At 48.7% G+C, this 17,413-nt stretch overlaps 1 protein-coding gene across 1 annotated transcript in view; it reads right to left on the minus strand.

Annotated features, from left to right (window-relative positions):
* The window catches only part of LOC119973530 (collagen alpha-1(VII) chain-like), a 528,770-nt gene that overhangs the window by 214,751 nt on the left and 296,606 nt on the right, over window positions 1-17,413 (minus strand). Inside the window, 7 exon segments of the mRNA XM_038811804.1 lie at window positions 5,366-5,404; window positions 5,725-5,760; window positions 7,478-7,543; window positions 7,788-7,874; window positions 10,192-10,227; window positions 15,200-15,244; window positions 16,333-16,404. Coding sequence (XP_038667732.1) covers window positions 5,366-5,404; window positions 5,725-5,760; window positions 7,478-7,543; window positions 7,788-7,874; window positions 10,192-10,227; window positions 15,200-15,244; window positions 16,333-16,404 — 381 coding nt within the window.

The following is a 17,413-nucleotide window of genomic DNA, read 5'->3' on the forward strand; positions in this document are numbered from 1 at the left end:
CATCCTCCTGGCTTGAATGAGATCAAACGTCGTGGAGCTGTTTGAATGTAGTGCCCCCTTCATTGCAATGCTCAGATGACCCTGGAGTGGGCCAATCAGACGCTTCATGCCTTAGGTGTGGTGTTTCTCACGTGGGGAAAAATAACATTTTCAAGTGCCTGAAAATTGTGGTCTGGATTGTGCCATCAGTGCTGGCAGGAATCCCACCGATTTGCTTATTGAAAAAACACTTTGGGTGGAATTTTCCAAATATTGCAGAGTAATGGATCAGACGAGGAAAACCGTGTGAAACTTGCCTTTCTAGTCAGATCAAACAGCACTCTGCAATTTCAAAGTGCTGGCGAGGATTTCACAGTCATCTGGGGGGGAGGGGGGGGGGGGGCTAAACTTAATAATAATCTTTATTATTGTAAGTTAGACTTACATTAACACTGCAATGGAGTTACTGTGAAAATCCCCTAATCGCCACACTCCGGCACCTGTTTGGGTACACAGAGGTAGAATTCAGAATGTCCAAATTACCTAACAAGCATGTCTTTCGGGACTTGTGGGAGGAAACCAGAGCACCCGGAGGAAACCCACGCAGACACGGGGGGAACATGCAGACTCCACACAGATAGTGACCCAAGCCGGGAATCGAACCCAGGTCCATGCTGCCGTGAAGCAACAGTGTTAACCACTATGCTACTGTGCCACCCCTTGCCAGCAAAGCTGGGATTCAGAAACTCAGATACCAATCTCTCCCCTCTTTCACTCTCAACCCCCATCCACTATCCTCCCCTACTACATAATGAGACCCTGCCTAATGGTGTTCCCTAAAGGCCTCGCCCGTGCACTGTCAACCTGACACTGCCAACCTGGCACTGCCAGGGCACTGTACAGCCAGGTCCCTCACCACAAGGGGGCAATACTCACATCCGCACCCCCGCCGTGGTAATCACAACTGGTTCCGCTTTTGGAAACCAATAGTAATCGCCACTGAGGGGGGGGCGGGGGAATCATTTGACGTTGCCCAAAGATAAGGCATGAAGTTGTTTAATGAAGTGTTAATGTATTAATGTATTCTAATTTATTGAAATCAGGTTCACTTCCTTTTTGGGCAGGAACCTGATTTGGGAGGGCCCTGGAGCATCGTGCTCGGAAATCTTGCTGTCGCGAATCTCGTTATGGTTCTCTCACGAGCTCGAGTGGCCATAACGGAATTTGCACTCACGGGGAATGGGTCCTGAAAATCCAGCCCTTTGTCATTTTTGGGGAAAATTCCGCCATAGAGTTTTACAGCACAAAAATAGGCCCTTTTGCTAATTGTGTCTGTGCCCACCATCAAGAACCTATCTCTTCTAATCCCACATACTAGGTTATGTCAAGAGACTAGTAGAGCTGGGATTGTTCTTATTACAACAGAGGAGCTTGGATGGTTTAATAGCGGTGTTTAAAATGATGAATGGTTCTAATAGAGTAAATTAAAATAAACTGTTTCTACTGGCAGAATGGCCAGTAACCAGAAGTCACAAATTTAAGATAATTGCCAAAAGAACCAGGGGAGACAATAAAGAGAATTTTTAATCAGTAGATTATCACCATCGGGAATGCAATGCCTAAAAGGGCGTTGAAAGCAGGTCCAATAATAACGTCCAAAAGATAATTGGATTCTTCAAGTTTCCTCAACGCTGCTAAAAACAGTTCTTAATATGTTAATTAGGGGCCTAATGCTCTTTGACAATAAGTCCAGCCAAAATCTACCCCAAGTTCTCCTTTAAATTGTGAGCAATTAGACTTGAGTTTCATTCCCACGTTTCCTGAAATCATTGCTCAGTGGGAAGGGAATAATGGAGAAATGAAAGGCTTGACTCACAAAGGGTCAGGCCACAGAGTTTACAGCACAAGTAAAATTCTTTCTCATCAGGAAAACGGAGGAGATACAGGTTGGAATTCATAGCAGCAATTTATCACATCATTAAATAGTGGGATGTGGAGATGCATCTATGGTTTCACATAGATGGTGATCCTGATCTCTTCAGGGCTACTGTAGGAGGTGCTGTACTGTCCATAGAGGAAAATAAAAACCTGAGAATCAACTGCAGGCTGCAGTCATTCACATCTTTATAGCAGCACAGCTGGACTCCAGGAGCAGATATCGACCTTTTAATATTCAGATATTACAGGACAGTGGGTAACGTCATGGAGATAAATTGGAGGAATTACAAAATAAGCCAAAGCAATAAATGAATAAGAAGCTTCAAGGACGTCCTTGCCACAGACAGAAAATGTTTCCTCCAAAGTCCTTTAAAGAGACTAATAGTGTCATGTCTGGAATGCAATTCCTTACTAAGTTCTTCTAATGTTGTTATTTCACATGACAGGATGAGACCAGATTTGCACACAAACTAATCGTACGAATCGTAATCAATATAGTTATTCATGGGATATGGGCATCAGTAGCCAGACTTGCATTCATTGCCCATTCCTAATTGCCACTGAGAAGGTGGTGGTGAGCTACTTGAACTGCTGCAGTCCACGTGGTGTGAATACACCTACAGTATTTTTAGGGAGGAAGTTTCAGGATTTTGACTCAGCGATAGTGAAAGGACAGTGATATATTTCCAAGTTAGGATGGAGAGTGACTTGGAGGGGAACCTGCGGGTGGTGGTGTTCCCATGTATCTGATGCCCTTGTCCTTCTAGGTGGTAATGGTTGTGGGTTTGGAAGGTGCTGACTGAGGATTCCTGTTGAATTCCTGCAGTGCATCTTATAGCTAGTACACACGGCTGCCGCTGTTCGTTACTGGTGGAGGGAGTGAATGTTTGTGGAAAGGATGCCAATCAAGTGAGCTGCTTTGTCCTGGGTGGTGTCACGCTCCTTGGGTATTGGTGGAGCTGTAACCTTCCAGGCAAGTGGACCCTATTGCATCACAATCCTGACTTGTGCTTTGTAAATAGTTGACAGGTTTTGGGAGAGTCACCACAAGATTCTTAGCCGCTGACCTGCTCTCATAGCCACAGTAGTTATATGGTTATCCAGGTCATTTCCTGGTCAATGGTAGCCTCAGGAAGTTGATAGTAGCCGATTCAGCAAATGGTAATGGCATTGAATGTCAAGGGGTGATGGTGCTCTCTTGGAGACGGCCATTGCCTGCGGCACACACGTAACTTAAGAACATAAGAACTAGGAGCAGGAGTAGGCCATCTGGCCCCTCGAGCCTGCTCCACCATTCAATGAGATCATGGCTGATCTTTTGTGGACTCAGCTCCACTTTCCAGCCCGAACACCATAACCCTTAATCCCTTTATTCTTCAAAAAACTATCTATCTTTGTCTTTAAAAAAATTAATGAAGGAGCCTCTACTGATTCACTGGGCAAGGAATTCCATAGATTCACAACCCTTTGGGTGAAGAAGTTCCTCCTAAGCTCAGTCCTAAATCTACTTCCCCTTATTTTGAGGCTATGCCCCCTAGTTCTGTTTTCACCCGCCAGTGGAAACAACCTGCCCGCATCTATCCTATCTATTTCCTTCATAATTTTATATGTTTCTATAAGATCCCCCCTCATCCTTCTAAATTCCAACGAGTACAGTCCCAGTCTACTCAACCTCTCCACGCAATCCAACCCTTTCAGCTCTGGGATTAACCTCGTGAATCTCCTCTGCACACCCTCCAGTGCCAGTATGTCCTTTCTCAGGTATGGAGACCAAAACTGAACACAATACTCCAGGTGTGGCCTCACTAACACCTTATAACAATTGCAGCATAACCTCCCTAGTCTTAAACTCCATCACTCTAGCAATGAAGGACAAAACTCCATTTGCCTTCTTAATCACCTGTAACTTGCCACTTGTCAGTTCAAACCTGGATATTGTCCAGGTCTAGCTGCATTTGGACCTGGACTGCTTCAGTATCCATGGACTCATGGATGATGCTGAGCATTGTGCAGTCATCAGCAAACATCCCCACTTCTGACTTTTAAGATGGAAGGAAGGTCATTGATGAAGCAATTGAAATGATCGGCCCTCGGACACTATCCTGAGGAGGTCCTGGATCTGAGATGACTGACCTCCAACAACCACAATCATCTTCCTTTGTGCCAGGTATGACTCCAAGCAGCAGAGTTTCACTCAGATTCTCATAGACTCCAGTGTTACTCAGGCTCTTTTTTTTTCATTTATGGGATGTGCGCATCCCTGGATAGGTCAGCATTTATTGCCCGTCCCTAGTTGCTGTTCAGAAGATGGTGCTAAGTTGCCTTCTTGAACTGCTGCAGTCCTTGAGGTGTAGGTACCCCCACTGTGCTGTTAGGGGATGAGTTATTGGCTGCTGCCCCAGCGACAGTGAAGGAACAGCGATATACTTACAAGTCAGGGTGGTGAGTGACTTGGAGAGGAACCTCCAAGTGGTGGGGTTCCCAGGTATCTGCTGCTCTTGTCCTTCTAGATGAGAATGGATCTGGGTTTGAAGCTAGATTTAGTCATATGCTGCCTTGATGTCAAGGATGGTCACTCTAACCTCACCTCTGGCATTCGGCTCTTTTGTCATGTTTGAACCAAGGCTGTAATGAGGTCAGGAGTTGAGTGACCCTGGTGGAACCCAAACTGAGAGTCCATGAGCAGGTTATTGCTAAGTAAGTGTTGATGACTGTCTTCCATCACTTTACTGATGCCACAGAGTAGGCTGATGGGATAGTAATTTGCAGGGTTGGATTTGCCCTGTTTTGTGTGTACAGGACCTGAGCAATTTTCCGCATTGCCTGTTGATGCCTGTGTTGTAGCTGTACTGGAACAGCTTGGCTAGGGGTGGGGCAAGTTCTGGAGCACAATTCTTCAGTACTATTGCTGGAATATTCTAAGGGCCCAAAGCCTTTGCAGTACTCAGTTCCTTCAGCCATTTCTTGCCATCACAAAGAGAATCAAATTGGCTTAAGATTGGCATCTGTGCTGCTGGGAACCTCCGAAGGAGGCCGAGATGGATCATCCATTCAACACTTCTGGCTGAAGGTTGTTGAAAATGGTTCAGCCTTATCTTTTGCATTGATGTACTGGGCTCCCCCATCATTGAAGACAGAGATATTTGTGGAGCTTCCTCCTCCAGTGAGATATTTAGTTGTCCACCACCATTCACGACTGGATGTAGCAGGACTGCAGGGCTTAGATCTGATCCATTGGTTGTGGGATTGCTTAGCTCAGTTTATTGAATGATGATTCTGCTGTTCGGCATGCAAGGAGTCCTGTTTTGTAGCTTCATCATTTCTATCACTTCATGTTAAAGGAAACTGAAATATTTTGAACTTATTACTGGGAGATTGTGAAGTTTCTGTATACTATATAGTCTAAATCTATTTCATATAGGACTTATTTATTGTAGTACTTTCTTACCTTGACATCAATGCCTTTTCCTTGTGTTCCAGGGTCACCCTACAAAAAAAATGGTTATGCGTTATCCTCATTCCACCTACCTCAAGCCCCAATGAAAATTCGAACAGAACTGAGTCATCCCCAAATCTAGAGTCTAAGGCTTGTTTCCTCTTGCTCAACCTTGCCAAAGATTAACCAGGCTTTAGCAATAAGCATTGCCACTGATATCTAAAGAAATGTACAGACTTGCAGTATCTGCAAGCATAATATAAGCAGCTACATGTCAAAGATCTTCTGTATTGTACCAGGACTTCTGCAAAATGTTACTTTTTACGCAATTCAATAAAATAAAGCAGCCATTAATTAACAAAGCTTCTTACTTGTTCACCTTTGAGCCCCCTTTCTCCTTTCTCGCCCTATAGGTCAAAGCAGAGAAATCCAAGAATTTTAGGCCTGCCAGTGATTGCAGTCATCACAATGATTTTCAACAAGGGGCAAGTTATTACAATAGCAGCAAATGCAGGAGCTGTGTGTTACCTGTGAGTGTATTACAAGAATGTGATTTGCTGGTGAGATTATTCCTGCAGCATTGATTTTATGATTGTGTATTACAAGAGCAGATATTACAGAGCCATACATTACCAAGAACCGTATATTACAGGAGCCATATATTACCAAGAACCGTATATTACAGGAACCATGTGTTACGGGAAACGCGTATTACAATAACGGGTGCTCCAGGAGCTGTGTATTACAGGAACTATGTGTTAAAGGAGCTGTGTATTACAGGAGCTGTGTATTAAAGGAACAGGCATTACAGGAACTGTATACAACAGGAGTCGTGTATTACCGGAGTCGTGTATTACAGCAGCATTTATTACAAGAGCAGATATTACAAGAATGTGTATTATAGGAGTGAGTATTACAAGAGACTGTATAACAGGTGAGTGTATTACAGCAGCAATGTACAGAAGCAACCTCCACTCCTTTTGATCCAAGAATTCCAGGTGGTCTCTGCTTCCAAAAGAAGATTATTCCGGAATTTATTTCCCTTGAATCCAACAAGTTCTTGATGATGAGAGGCTGGGTAAATTGGACCTCTACCCGCCTGAATTTAGAAGAATGAGAGGTGATCTAGTTGAAACATACACATTCTGAAGTGGTTTGACAGGATAGACCCAGAGAGGTTGTTTCCAGTGGCTCGGTAATCCAGAACATGGAGGCACACCCCCAGGATTATGGCTAAACCACTTACGACTGCGATGAGGAGAAATGTTTGACTCAAGGTGCTGTGTTTGGAATTCTCTACCCCAGAGGGTTGTGGATGCTCCACCATCGTATTCAAGACTGAGATTGATAGATTTCTGGTCAGTGAAGAGAATCAAGAGATATGGAGAGCAGACAGAAAAGTGGAAAGAAGGTCAGCCACAATCATATTGAATGGTGGAGCAAGCTCAAGGGCCCTATGGTCTAATCCAGCCCCTAGTTCTCATGTTTTTAAGGAAGAGATTTTTTGTTTATCCAAGAGACATTTTGCTTGAGTAAACCATATAATATTGGTGCATCTTAGAATCATAGAATTTACAGTGCAGAAAGAAGCCATTCGGCCCATCAAGTCTGCACTGGCCCTTGAAAAGAGCACCTGACTTAAGCCCACACCTACACCCTATCCCCATAATACCACCTAACCATTTTGGACACTAAGGGGCAATTTACCATGGCCAATCCATCTAATCTGCACATGAAAGGAAAATCGCTTATTGTCACAAGTAGGCTTCAAATGAAGTTACTGTGAACAGCCCCTAGTCGCCACATTCCGGCGCCTGTTCAGGGAGTCTGGTACGGGAATTGAACCGTGCTGCTGGCCTGCCTTGGTCTGCTTTCAAAGCCAGCGATTTAGTCCTGTGCTAAACCAGCCCCTAATCTTTGGACTGTGGGAGGAAACTGGAGCACCCGGAGGAAACCCAGCAGACACGGGGAGAAAGTGCAAACTGCACATTGACAGTCACCCGAGGCCAGAATTGAACCTGGGACCCTGGAGCTGTGAGGCAGCAGTGCTAATGACTGTGCCACCGTGCTGGACTTAATGATGGATGGGTTTGATGAATATAAATACCTAAACAAATGACTTACCGGTATACCAGGGGGTCCAGCAGGCAAAGGAATGAGTGGCAAATCTGTATAATTGAACCCGGTCTCCTGCAATGATAAGTTGGTCAATGCCATATTCATTGTTAACGTGTTGCAGTATCCCACATAAACATTTCTAAAAGTCATTCCTGTCATTTAACCTCTGATTGCGTAAAAATGGCTCCAACTACCTCCTCGCCTCCACCCCTCCACCCCGCTCCCAACCCCACGCCTCATCTACTCCCTTCAAGTATAAAATTAATGATGTGGAGGTATCCATCAATGATGGGACAGGTTTTCATAGTAATCATACCTCATTGAAAGGTAAGGGAGCTCCTGGGAATGCTCCCGGTCCAGGAGGTCCAGGCAAACCAGGTGCTCCTTTCACACCATCTTTTCCCTAAGAAGGAAAGAGAAAGGCCAAGAGGAAAACTGTTTGAGATCAACAACACAGCTCTTGCTTTCTGAAAGGCTTTACAGTCCCAGTGATCCATTCAAATTAAAAATCAAATCCTAACAGTACTTCAACTTTACATTTACTTCACAATGGGCAAGAACTTTCTGGAAAAGGAACAACACATTTAAAGCAGAGATTAGCCAACATATTCAGGGGATTAAGAGATAAGGCAGGAGTTGCAAATTGCCAGAACCTGCTGTCTAATCTCACTGCTGTTTATTCCATACAGACACCATCTTGCTCTTAGCCACCACCCCTCCCCTCTGTCTCTATTTTCTCTCTCTCCTAATCAAATCTTTCTTTCCCTTTCCTTTTTCCTCTTTCTGTACCTGATCTGACTCCATTTCACCCTTCTCTGACACCCTCTATTTCTTTCTCAATCCATAAATCTCACAATTTAAGGAGATAACACCGTTGCTCCCATCCTTCGCTGAGAGCCTGGATGCCCTCATGACAACGTTAACAGCTCACGCTTCCAGCAAAGGATACCAGAGATAATCCAACTATTGGGTCAGAATGTCAGATGCCTCACCCCAGCAAGATTTAAGGTACATAATTTCTGGTCCAACAACACACTTTCACCGCAGTCTCACAGGAATATCGCCTAGTTTATGACTTTAAATTTTCTGTCAATTGAGAAGCAAATTGTGGGTGATTGTTTCACGTGCTCATATCCACATGGAAGTGGTTTAAGAATGCTCAATATTATTTCACACCTGATTTGTAATTGTGGGCCTGGGAGGAAATTTACAACATGCTAACTCCTGCACCAGTTCCTTCAAATAGCCTGCGCCCCATTTTTTCCTGGGTCCCCCCCCCCCCCCCCCCCCCCCCCGGTGCCACCCAGTACTTCCGCTCACTACACCCCCTCTTCCCCAAACCCACACACTGACTGTGACTGAAAGCAGGGTGACACGCTCCCAGTTCTCTTCCAATTAGTGCTTTATTGCAACATCTAAAACCCAGGGGATAATTCTCTCCAGCTCTTCGCTCTGTTAAAAATTAGTGCCATAGGAATTTTTACATTCAGGTGAGGGGGAGCAACTGGTGGCAGTTCAACATCTAAATCCAAAATGCAGTGCGTCCAACAATGAGCATTCCCTCAATATGCACTGAATTATTGACATACACTTTTTCAGGCCCGATCGACGAGAGTGCAATTCCCATTATGACCGCTAACTCTCGCCAGAGGGCCATATTGGGATTTGCATCGATGAGATCTCAGAATGAGATCTCCCTTGTCCCCCACCAGTGACATGATCAGGTTCAGAAAGGGCGTGAACCAGATTCCCATCAATTTCAATATTTTAAAATATAATTAAATGGCTTTGCGCCATACCTTCCAGCCCCGTGTGTTGCTATCCCCTGGTGATGTGACGTGACACTGGCGCGAATCACTCCTGGTGTTCGAAATTGAAAACGGGTCGCGATGACGACGCCAGGGTGCAGAGGTGCCTTTAAAGATGCCACCCTGAACTCTGTGTAGCCCAGCTTGCCACCTCTAGGAGACCCTGCCCCACCCTGCCCAGATGGACAGTGCAAAATACACCCACCGATTTTCTTCTGGAAAAGAGTTAGAATATCTGGACAGAAAACCTGGCCACGTTCCTGGAGAGAAACACGGCAGCTTTCAGTCAGAACCTGAAACTTTGCCAACTTTTTGGAAAATTTCACCCAGTGTGTGTGGAGTGGGAGCTGAACCCCCAACATTCTGACTCAGAGGCAAAAGTCTTTCTGCTGAGCCACAGCTGGCATCCCAACAGCTGCTGTTCTATGTGCAGCATCTCCATGCTCAACCTTGGTGTTCTTGGCAGCTGGTTTCAGGCCATGGTTGCCAATGCTGGTTGGGCATATTTCCCACATCTGCATTATTTTAATAGCCACAAATGGAAACTGTCCAATGAAAAATTATGAAAACACAATTTATTTGAATGCCCCTCCCTAATATTTTTTTCTCTTGGGTTTTGCTTTGAACGCCGATTAATGTTTAATTGCTGAAGACTACACTGGAGGGTTGGAAACTGGCCAGCAGTTTCTGTGCCCTTGTTAAGAGGTCTGCTTATCTCCCTGATTGTTGCCATGAGCCAAAACTGGAGGAGGGATATGGTGAAAGGACTCCTGCTCACTCCCTGATCCTAAACTTGGCTCTTGCTCAGAAACAAACACAGATGAATACAGAATATTTTCCTCAGTGTAAACCCCGCTCTGGGCATTGATCAATTGGAGCAGTTGAAGCAATTTTATGGTGACTCTGTCTTACGTCAATTCCTGGCAATCCACGGACGCCTTTTGCACCCTGTGGGACAAAAGAAAAAATGTTGTTGAACTTTTGTTTTGATGATCTCCCATTTAAATGAATGGGTGGAAAATCGCATATGTTCCATTGTGACCGTGTGTTCACTCTGTGCTCTTCACCCAGCTGATCCTTTGCACCTTAACATAGGTTCCGGTGACTTCCAGTTGCGGCTATGCGGAGCTAAGCCGCACGTTCGGCATCTCCCGCTACTTAAGGACTTTTGGGCCTATTTGAGGGCCCCAAACGGCGTTGTCTCGACAAATCCCGATGGGGGAAGGTGTCTGGAGGAGCATTCCCCGTAATTTATGGTGCTCACCCGGAGTGGGGCAAAGGAAAAAGCTGCAGCAGCTCCCCAAGAAAAGCGGGGGAAGAAGGACAAAATGGAGGCCGGCGGAACACCTGAGGACTGGTGGAAGTGGGCGCAGGAGCAGCAAGCTTCTCTTCTGCGCTGTTTTGCAGAGCTGAAGGCTGAGTTGCTGGACTCCCTGAATGCGACTACCAACAGGCTGCTTGAGACCCAGGCGGCCCAGGAGGTGTCCATTCGGGAGTTGCAGCAGCAGGCCGCTGAGCGGGAGGAGGAGGCCGTGGTCCTTGTGGGGAAAGTGGAGTTGCACGAGGCACTTCACAAAAAGTGGCAAGACTGCTTGGAGGAGCTGGACGTTCGCACGAGGTGAAAGAATATGAGGATCCTGGGCTTGGCGGAGGGGCTGGAGGGGTCGGATCTTCCGTCATATGTGACCACGATGTTGAGCTCGTTGATGGGAGCGGGGTCCTTCCATTTGCCCCTGGAGCTTGAGGGAGCTCACAGAGTGCTGGCCAGGAGGCCCAAGGCAAATGAACCCCCGCGGGCGGTGCTGGTGCAGTTCCATCGATTCAGTGACCGGGAGTGTGTGCTGCGCTGGGCCAAGAAAGAGAGGAGCAGCAAGTGGGAGAATTCGGTAGTGAGAATCTACCAGGACTGGAGTGCGGAGGTGGCTAAGTGGCGGGCCGGGTTCAACCGGACGATGGCGGTGCTGCATGCCAAGCAGGTCAAATTTGGAATGCTGCAGCCTGCGCGTCTGTGGGTGACATATAAGGACCGGCACCACTACTTCAAGTCCCCGGAGGAGGCGTGGGCCTTTGTACAGGCGGAGAAGCTGGACTCGAACTAGGGTCTGGGGACACACTATGGTCGTTGCTGTTTTCGCAGTTGCTGTTTTGCAATTTTGACACATGTTTTTTATGCTGGTTTTCTTTTTGCTCTGTTTCCGGGTGGGTCTGTTTGTTGGGTATGGTTGTGGGTTATGTGGGGAATGCTGGGGTTTTGTGTTTATATGTTCTCTTCTGTACGGGGTTGAGGTGAAACTGGATTTTGGGGAGCTGCGTCAGAAGGGTGGGGTATGGCCAGGGCCGGCCCAAGGCATCGGCAACTCGGGCAGTCGCCCGGGGCGCCATGTGCTAGGGGGCGCCAGACTCGGGTCCCGCGCATGCGCAGTTGGGCCGGTGCCAAATGCGCATGCGCGGTGGCCACCCTCCCCCAGGGCGGCCCCCTCCGCCCCCCCCTCGGCCCCGCCCCCGCGCCTCGGGCCCGCCCCCCTCGCCTCGGGCCCGCCTCGGGCTCGCCTCGGGCCCGCCCACCCCGCCTCGGGCCCGCCCACCCCGCCTCCGCCTCGGCCCCCCCCCCCCCCCTCGGCCCCCCCCCCCCCCCGCCTCGGGCTCGCCCCCCCCCCCGCCTCGGGCTCGCCCCCCGCCTCGGGCTCGGCCCCCCCCCCCGCCTCGGGCTCGGCCCCCCCCCCCTCGGCCCCGCCCTCAGCCCCCCCCCCTCGGCCCCCCCCCCCTCGGCCCCGGCCCCGCCCCCCCGGCCCCGCCCCCCCTACCCCCCGGCCCCGCCCCCCCTACACCCCCGACCCCTCCCCGAAGGGCGCCGAAGTTCAGCTTGCCCGGGGCGCCAGCAACCCTAGGGCCGGCGCTGGGTATGGCAGTATGAAAGCGCGGGCTTTCCTCTGATTTCACGCGCTGCGGGGCAGGGGGGGTGGAACTTGCAGTGGGGGCGGGGCCTCTACGGGTCTTCTTTCCCGCGCTGAAGCGTTGCCAAGGAGGTGTGGCAAGAGGGGGATGACCCCATGCCGGGAGGGGATGGGTTTTGGCAGGAGCTGCCGGGGTCAGCAGAAGGAGGGGTCCTAGCCTGGGGGGGGGGGGGATACCGGGTTGCTGCAGGAATGGCCAGGAAGGAGCTGGTGTGGGCCGGGGGGGTAGAGGAGAGGCGTTATCGCCATGGGGAACGGGTCGGGCGGGGCGCGCTGGCCTGGGGCGAGCAGTCGTTAAGCTATGGCTAGCCGGCGGGGGAGGGGGGCTGATTACCTGGAACTTGAGGGGGCTGAATGGGCCGGTTAAGAGAACTAGGGTATTTTCTCATCTGAAGGGGCTGAAGGCTCCAGGAGATCTACTTGAAGGTGGCGGACCAGGTTCATCTGAGGAAGGGGTGGGTGGGGCAGGTTTTTCACTCAGGATTGGACGCGAAGAACCGGGGGGTGGCGATTCTGGTGGGGAAGAGGGTGGCGTTCGACGCGGCTGAGGTGGTGTCGGACAAGGAGGGCAGATATATTATGGTGCAGGGTAGGCTGCAGGGAGAGAAGGTGGTGCTGGTTAATGTATATGCCCCGAATTGGGATGATGCTGGCTTCATGCGGCGCTTGTTGGGCTGCATTCCGGACCTGGAGGCAGGGGGCCTGATCATGGGGGGAGACTTAAACACAGTGCTTGATCCCCCACTGGACCGGTCCAGTTCAAGGACGGGTAGGAGACCGGCGGCGGCCAAAGTGCTGAGGGGGTTTATGGACCAGATGGGAGGGGTGGATCCCTGGAGGTTTGGGAGGACGAGAGCGCGGGAGTATCCCTTTTTCTCCTATGTCTATAGGGTTTATTCCCGAATAGATTTTTTCGTCCTGAGCAGGGGATTGATTCCAAGGGTGCAGGATGCCGAGTATTCGGCCATAGCAATTTCAGACCATGCTCCGCACTGGGTCGATTTGGAGATGGGGGAGGCGCGGGACCAGCGCCCGCTGTGGCGCCTGGATGTGGGGATGCTGGCTGATGAGGAGGTGTGTAGGAGGGTCCGGGGAAGTATTGAGGGGTATCTTGATACCAACGACACAGGGGAGGTCCGGGTGGGGATGGTCTGGGAGGCTCTGAAAGCAGTGATCCGGGGGAGCTGATCTCTATCCGGGCCCATAGGGAAAGGAGGGAGAGGAAGGAGAGGGAGAGACTGGTGGGGGAGCTCCTGGATGTGGGTAGGAGATACGCGGAGGCACCGAAGGAGGGGTTGCTGGGGGAACGGCGTAGTTTGCAGGCAAAATTTGACTTGTTGACCACCAGAAAGGCAGAGACACAGTGGAGGAGGGCGCAGGGCGCGGTATATGAGTATGGGGAGAAGGCGAGCAAGATGTTGGCACATCAGCTCCGTAGGCGGGATGCGGCTAGGGAAATTGGTGGAGTGACGGATAAGGGTGGGAATGTAGTGCAGAAGGGGCCAGAGGTAAATGGGGTCTTTAGGGACTTCTACGAGGAACTGTACCGGTCGGAACCTCCGATGGGGAGAGGGGGGATGGAAAGCTTCATGAACAGGCAATGTTTCCCAAAGGTTCAAGAGGAGCTGGTAGAGGGGCTGGTGGCGCCGATAGAGTTGGAAGAGCTAGTCAGGGGGATTGGACAAATGCAGTCAGGTAAGGCGCCGGGGCCGGATGGGTTCCCGGTGGAATTTTATAAAAAGTATGCGGATATGGTGGGCCCCCTGTTGGTGCGAGCCTTCAATGAGGCATGGGAGGGGGGGGCTTTGCCCCCGACGATGTCGCGGGCACTGATCTCTCTGATCCTGAAGCGGGATAAGGACCCCTTGCAGTGTGGATCATACAGGGGGGGAAAGGGGGGGGGGGGGAAGGGGGGGAACGGGATGATGACTATGTTTGTTTATTTAATTTTAATTTATTTTTAAGTTGTCTTGTTGTTCATTGGGGTTGGGGGGGTGGGGGGGATGTGATACATGCGGTGATACGGTCTTGGGGGTGTTACAGTTATTATGGGGTTATTTTGTTGCATTTCATTGTTTGTTATATTTTCTATAAAAAACTCCAATAAAAATTATTTTAAAAAAAACATAGGTTCTGGTACAGAATCACAGGACAGCAGAGCATAGAAGAAGGTCATTCAGCCCATCATGCCTGTGCTGGCTCTTTGGTCGAGCAATCCACTTAATCCCACTCCTCTGCTTTCTTGCTGTCGCCCTGTAAATTTTCCCCCCTTTTGAATGTTTATCCAGTCCTGTCCAGTACAACAACTCCCTCCGCGCAGTAGCTTTAGGTTCCACTTAGGTGACGTCCATGAACCTTCTCAACAGCAACTAAGGACGGGCAATAAAAGTTCTGGCCTAACGAGCAATGCCCATGATCTGTTAAATGATTTATTTTTTAAAAATGAACCAAGGATGGAGGGAAACAGGGAAAGGCTACCCACACGGTGGGTGGGTAGATCCTGACTTGGTGCAACGGTTCAAAGAACGAACAACTTATTTCACATAATTCCCGAAAATATAAACTGGAGAGGTGTAAGCGGGCAGCCAACGTGTTATCAACAATTTTACACTTGCACACAAGTTCAAGATCCACCTCAGTGACTTATTGACACTGCTGTACCATCACCTGGGAGACACTGAAAAGGCAAAGGCCTTCGCTGTTTGGAGAAAGGGAAGGTCAAAGGCATCAAGCCATTCTCTTTCTATCAATAGGCCACCGTCGATAAGATTTAAAATCATTTAATCTGCTCACTTTCTTGCTTTGGGATGGCTCCTGTTAGGAGCCTGGAAAAGGGTGCATTGGGAGGGTGAATGGGGTGCAGAACACTTCCCCCAACAAAGAACTCACAACAACTTCATTACTGATTTCAGGAGGAGAGTTTTCTTATTGCATTGTTATGTCCAAAGGAAGTGCAGTCAACTTACATCCTTTCCAGATGGTCCATGTTTTCCATCAGTTCCTGGCTTTCCCTATAACGGAGTATCAGATTCACTGTTTGAACAACCTTGAATAATGTGACTGGAAGTGCACTTTGACACAAGATTCAGGAAGATCAGGATACACGGAAGCATTCCAGTTACCAAAGGAGCCCAACCACAGAGGTGTGAAAAGTCAAGAACAAATAAAGATTCCCAATGATGCCACCAGAGGCAGCAAACAACAGGGAGTTTTCTTCCCGTCTCTTGACGTTCATCTGCCGGAAATCCAGGTTAGGAAAGCTTGCTCAAATATTCCAGCCCCGATGCTAAACTGTGGGCACTGCGTTTGCCATTTCCCAGAGTCGCTCGGCTGACTGTTGTCACTTGGTGCTCAGAAAACAAGCCCTCACGTTGCAACATTTTTGTGCCTCACAGCAGGAATTGGCTGCTCTGGTTTCACAACACAAACGATACACTGTTCCCTGTGCTTCAGCTAGCTCACATGGCGGGGAGAACTGAAGGGAAAAGAACTTCGTTTATGGAGCATCTTTCAGACCCTCAGGGCATCCCAGAGTGTTTTGCAGCCAATGAAGTAATTGCTGAAGTGAAGTCACTGTTGTAGGAATCAGGAATACCAATTGGCAAACAGCAGTGACAAGATTTTTGCCTGATATTGCTTAAGAGGTAAATATTGACAAGGACAACCTGCTCTTCTTTGAATCAGTGCTATGGGATACCTTACGCCCACCTTAGAGGGCAGGTGGGGCCTTGATTTAACGTCTCTTCCAAAGTGTCTCTGGCAGTGCAGCACTCCCTCAGTACTGATCTGGCGTGTCAGCCTGGATTTTGTGCTCAAGTCTCCTTCCATAAAAAGATTGGCAAACACTCAAATGCTTAAGACCATGATCTGGAGTATGAAATGATCTTAGGTAGAACCAGGTCCACAGATCCTAAGGGAAAACAAATAGGGATGGGAACTGTGGGATTTGCAATATAATTTATTTAAAAGGTAAAAAATAAAAATAAATAATGATCGTTGGTAAAACCTTTTATAATGTAATGGCGGCTACTTCCTAAGGAATGACCGGAGCCCAGCAAATGATATGAAGGATGTAGTAAATTTTCAGCATTGTACTCACAGGAATGCCTGGGACACCAGGGAGTCCTGGATATCCAACAGCTCCGGGGTAACCCTTATGTCCGGTTAAGACCTGGAAGTAACATTAAAGTATGTATGAACCTCTGCAAGTTAGCATCTTTCCTTCCCATATCCATACTAAACAACCATACTTATGGTGCTGAACACACTTATTATGAAGATGTGCTTTATGCCAAATAATAATTTTTAATTAACTGGTTAGGAACATGAATTGAACCTTTTTTTAAAAAACTTTTTAAAAACACAGATGAAAAGTGACTTGACCTCACAGCCAAGATGGCTGCCTAATTTGTATTACTGTACCTTCCACATTCCAATCCCCATTGAGACAAAGATAGTGGGCGGGATTTTCTGCTTCGCCAGCCACATGTTTCTCGGCTGTGCACCGTTCACTGGCAGTGGGATTTTATCTTCCCGCCAGTCGCCAACGGGATTTCCCACTGTAGCCACCAACACCGGCAGGAAATCTGCAGGCGTGATACATTGCCAGCGGGGAAAGTGAATCCCAGCAGCTGGAGAATTCCCACCAGCATATCTGCAAAAGCCACCAAAGATGATGGGCAGAATTTTCTGAAAACGTGAGAAAGTGTCATTTCTGGCAAGAAAATTGGTGCAATTCCCACCGGCCCTGGCGGTATGATCCGGGTCTGCCATTTTCAGGCACTTCGAAAATGTATTTACCCCGCGTGAAAAATGCCGTACCTGAGGTGCAAAGCGTCTGATTTGCCTGCCCCTGGGGTCATCTGGGCAGTTCATTGTAGCGGGTGCTGCATTTAAACGGCTTCCCAGCACTAGCTCTCATTCAGGAAGATGGCTGCTAGGAAATAGGCTCCAGGAATTATGATGGGGCCCTCAGCAGGATGGTGCAGGAGAGGTGGGCTACAATACATGCTCGGGCTGGCACTCCTCATCGGAGCCTCTCCTTGCTAATGTGCCAGCACATGCCAGGTTTCATCGACAGTCAGAGGTCTGCTGTATCCCAGGGCTTGGCTGTGTTCCAGCCAGATACAATGCCCTCAGCTACTGGAGATACCAGGAGCCAGGAATACCATAAGCGGTTG

This window comes from Scyliorhinus canicula, chromosome 11 (genome assembly GCF_902713615.1).
Source record: "Scyliorhinus canicula chromosome 11, sScyCan1.1, whole genome shotgun sequence".
NCBI lineage: Eukaryota > Metazoa > Chordata > Chondrichthyes > Carcharhiniformes > Scyliorhinidae > Scyliorhinus > Scyliorhinus canicula.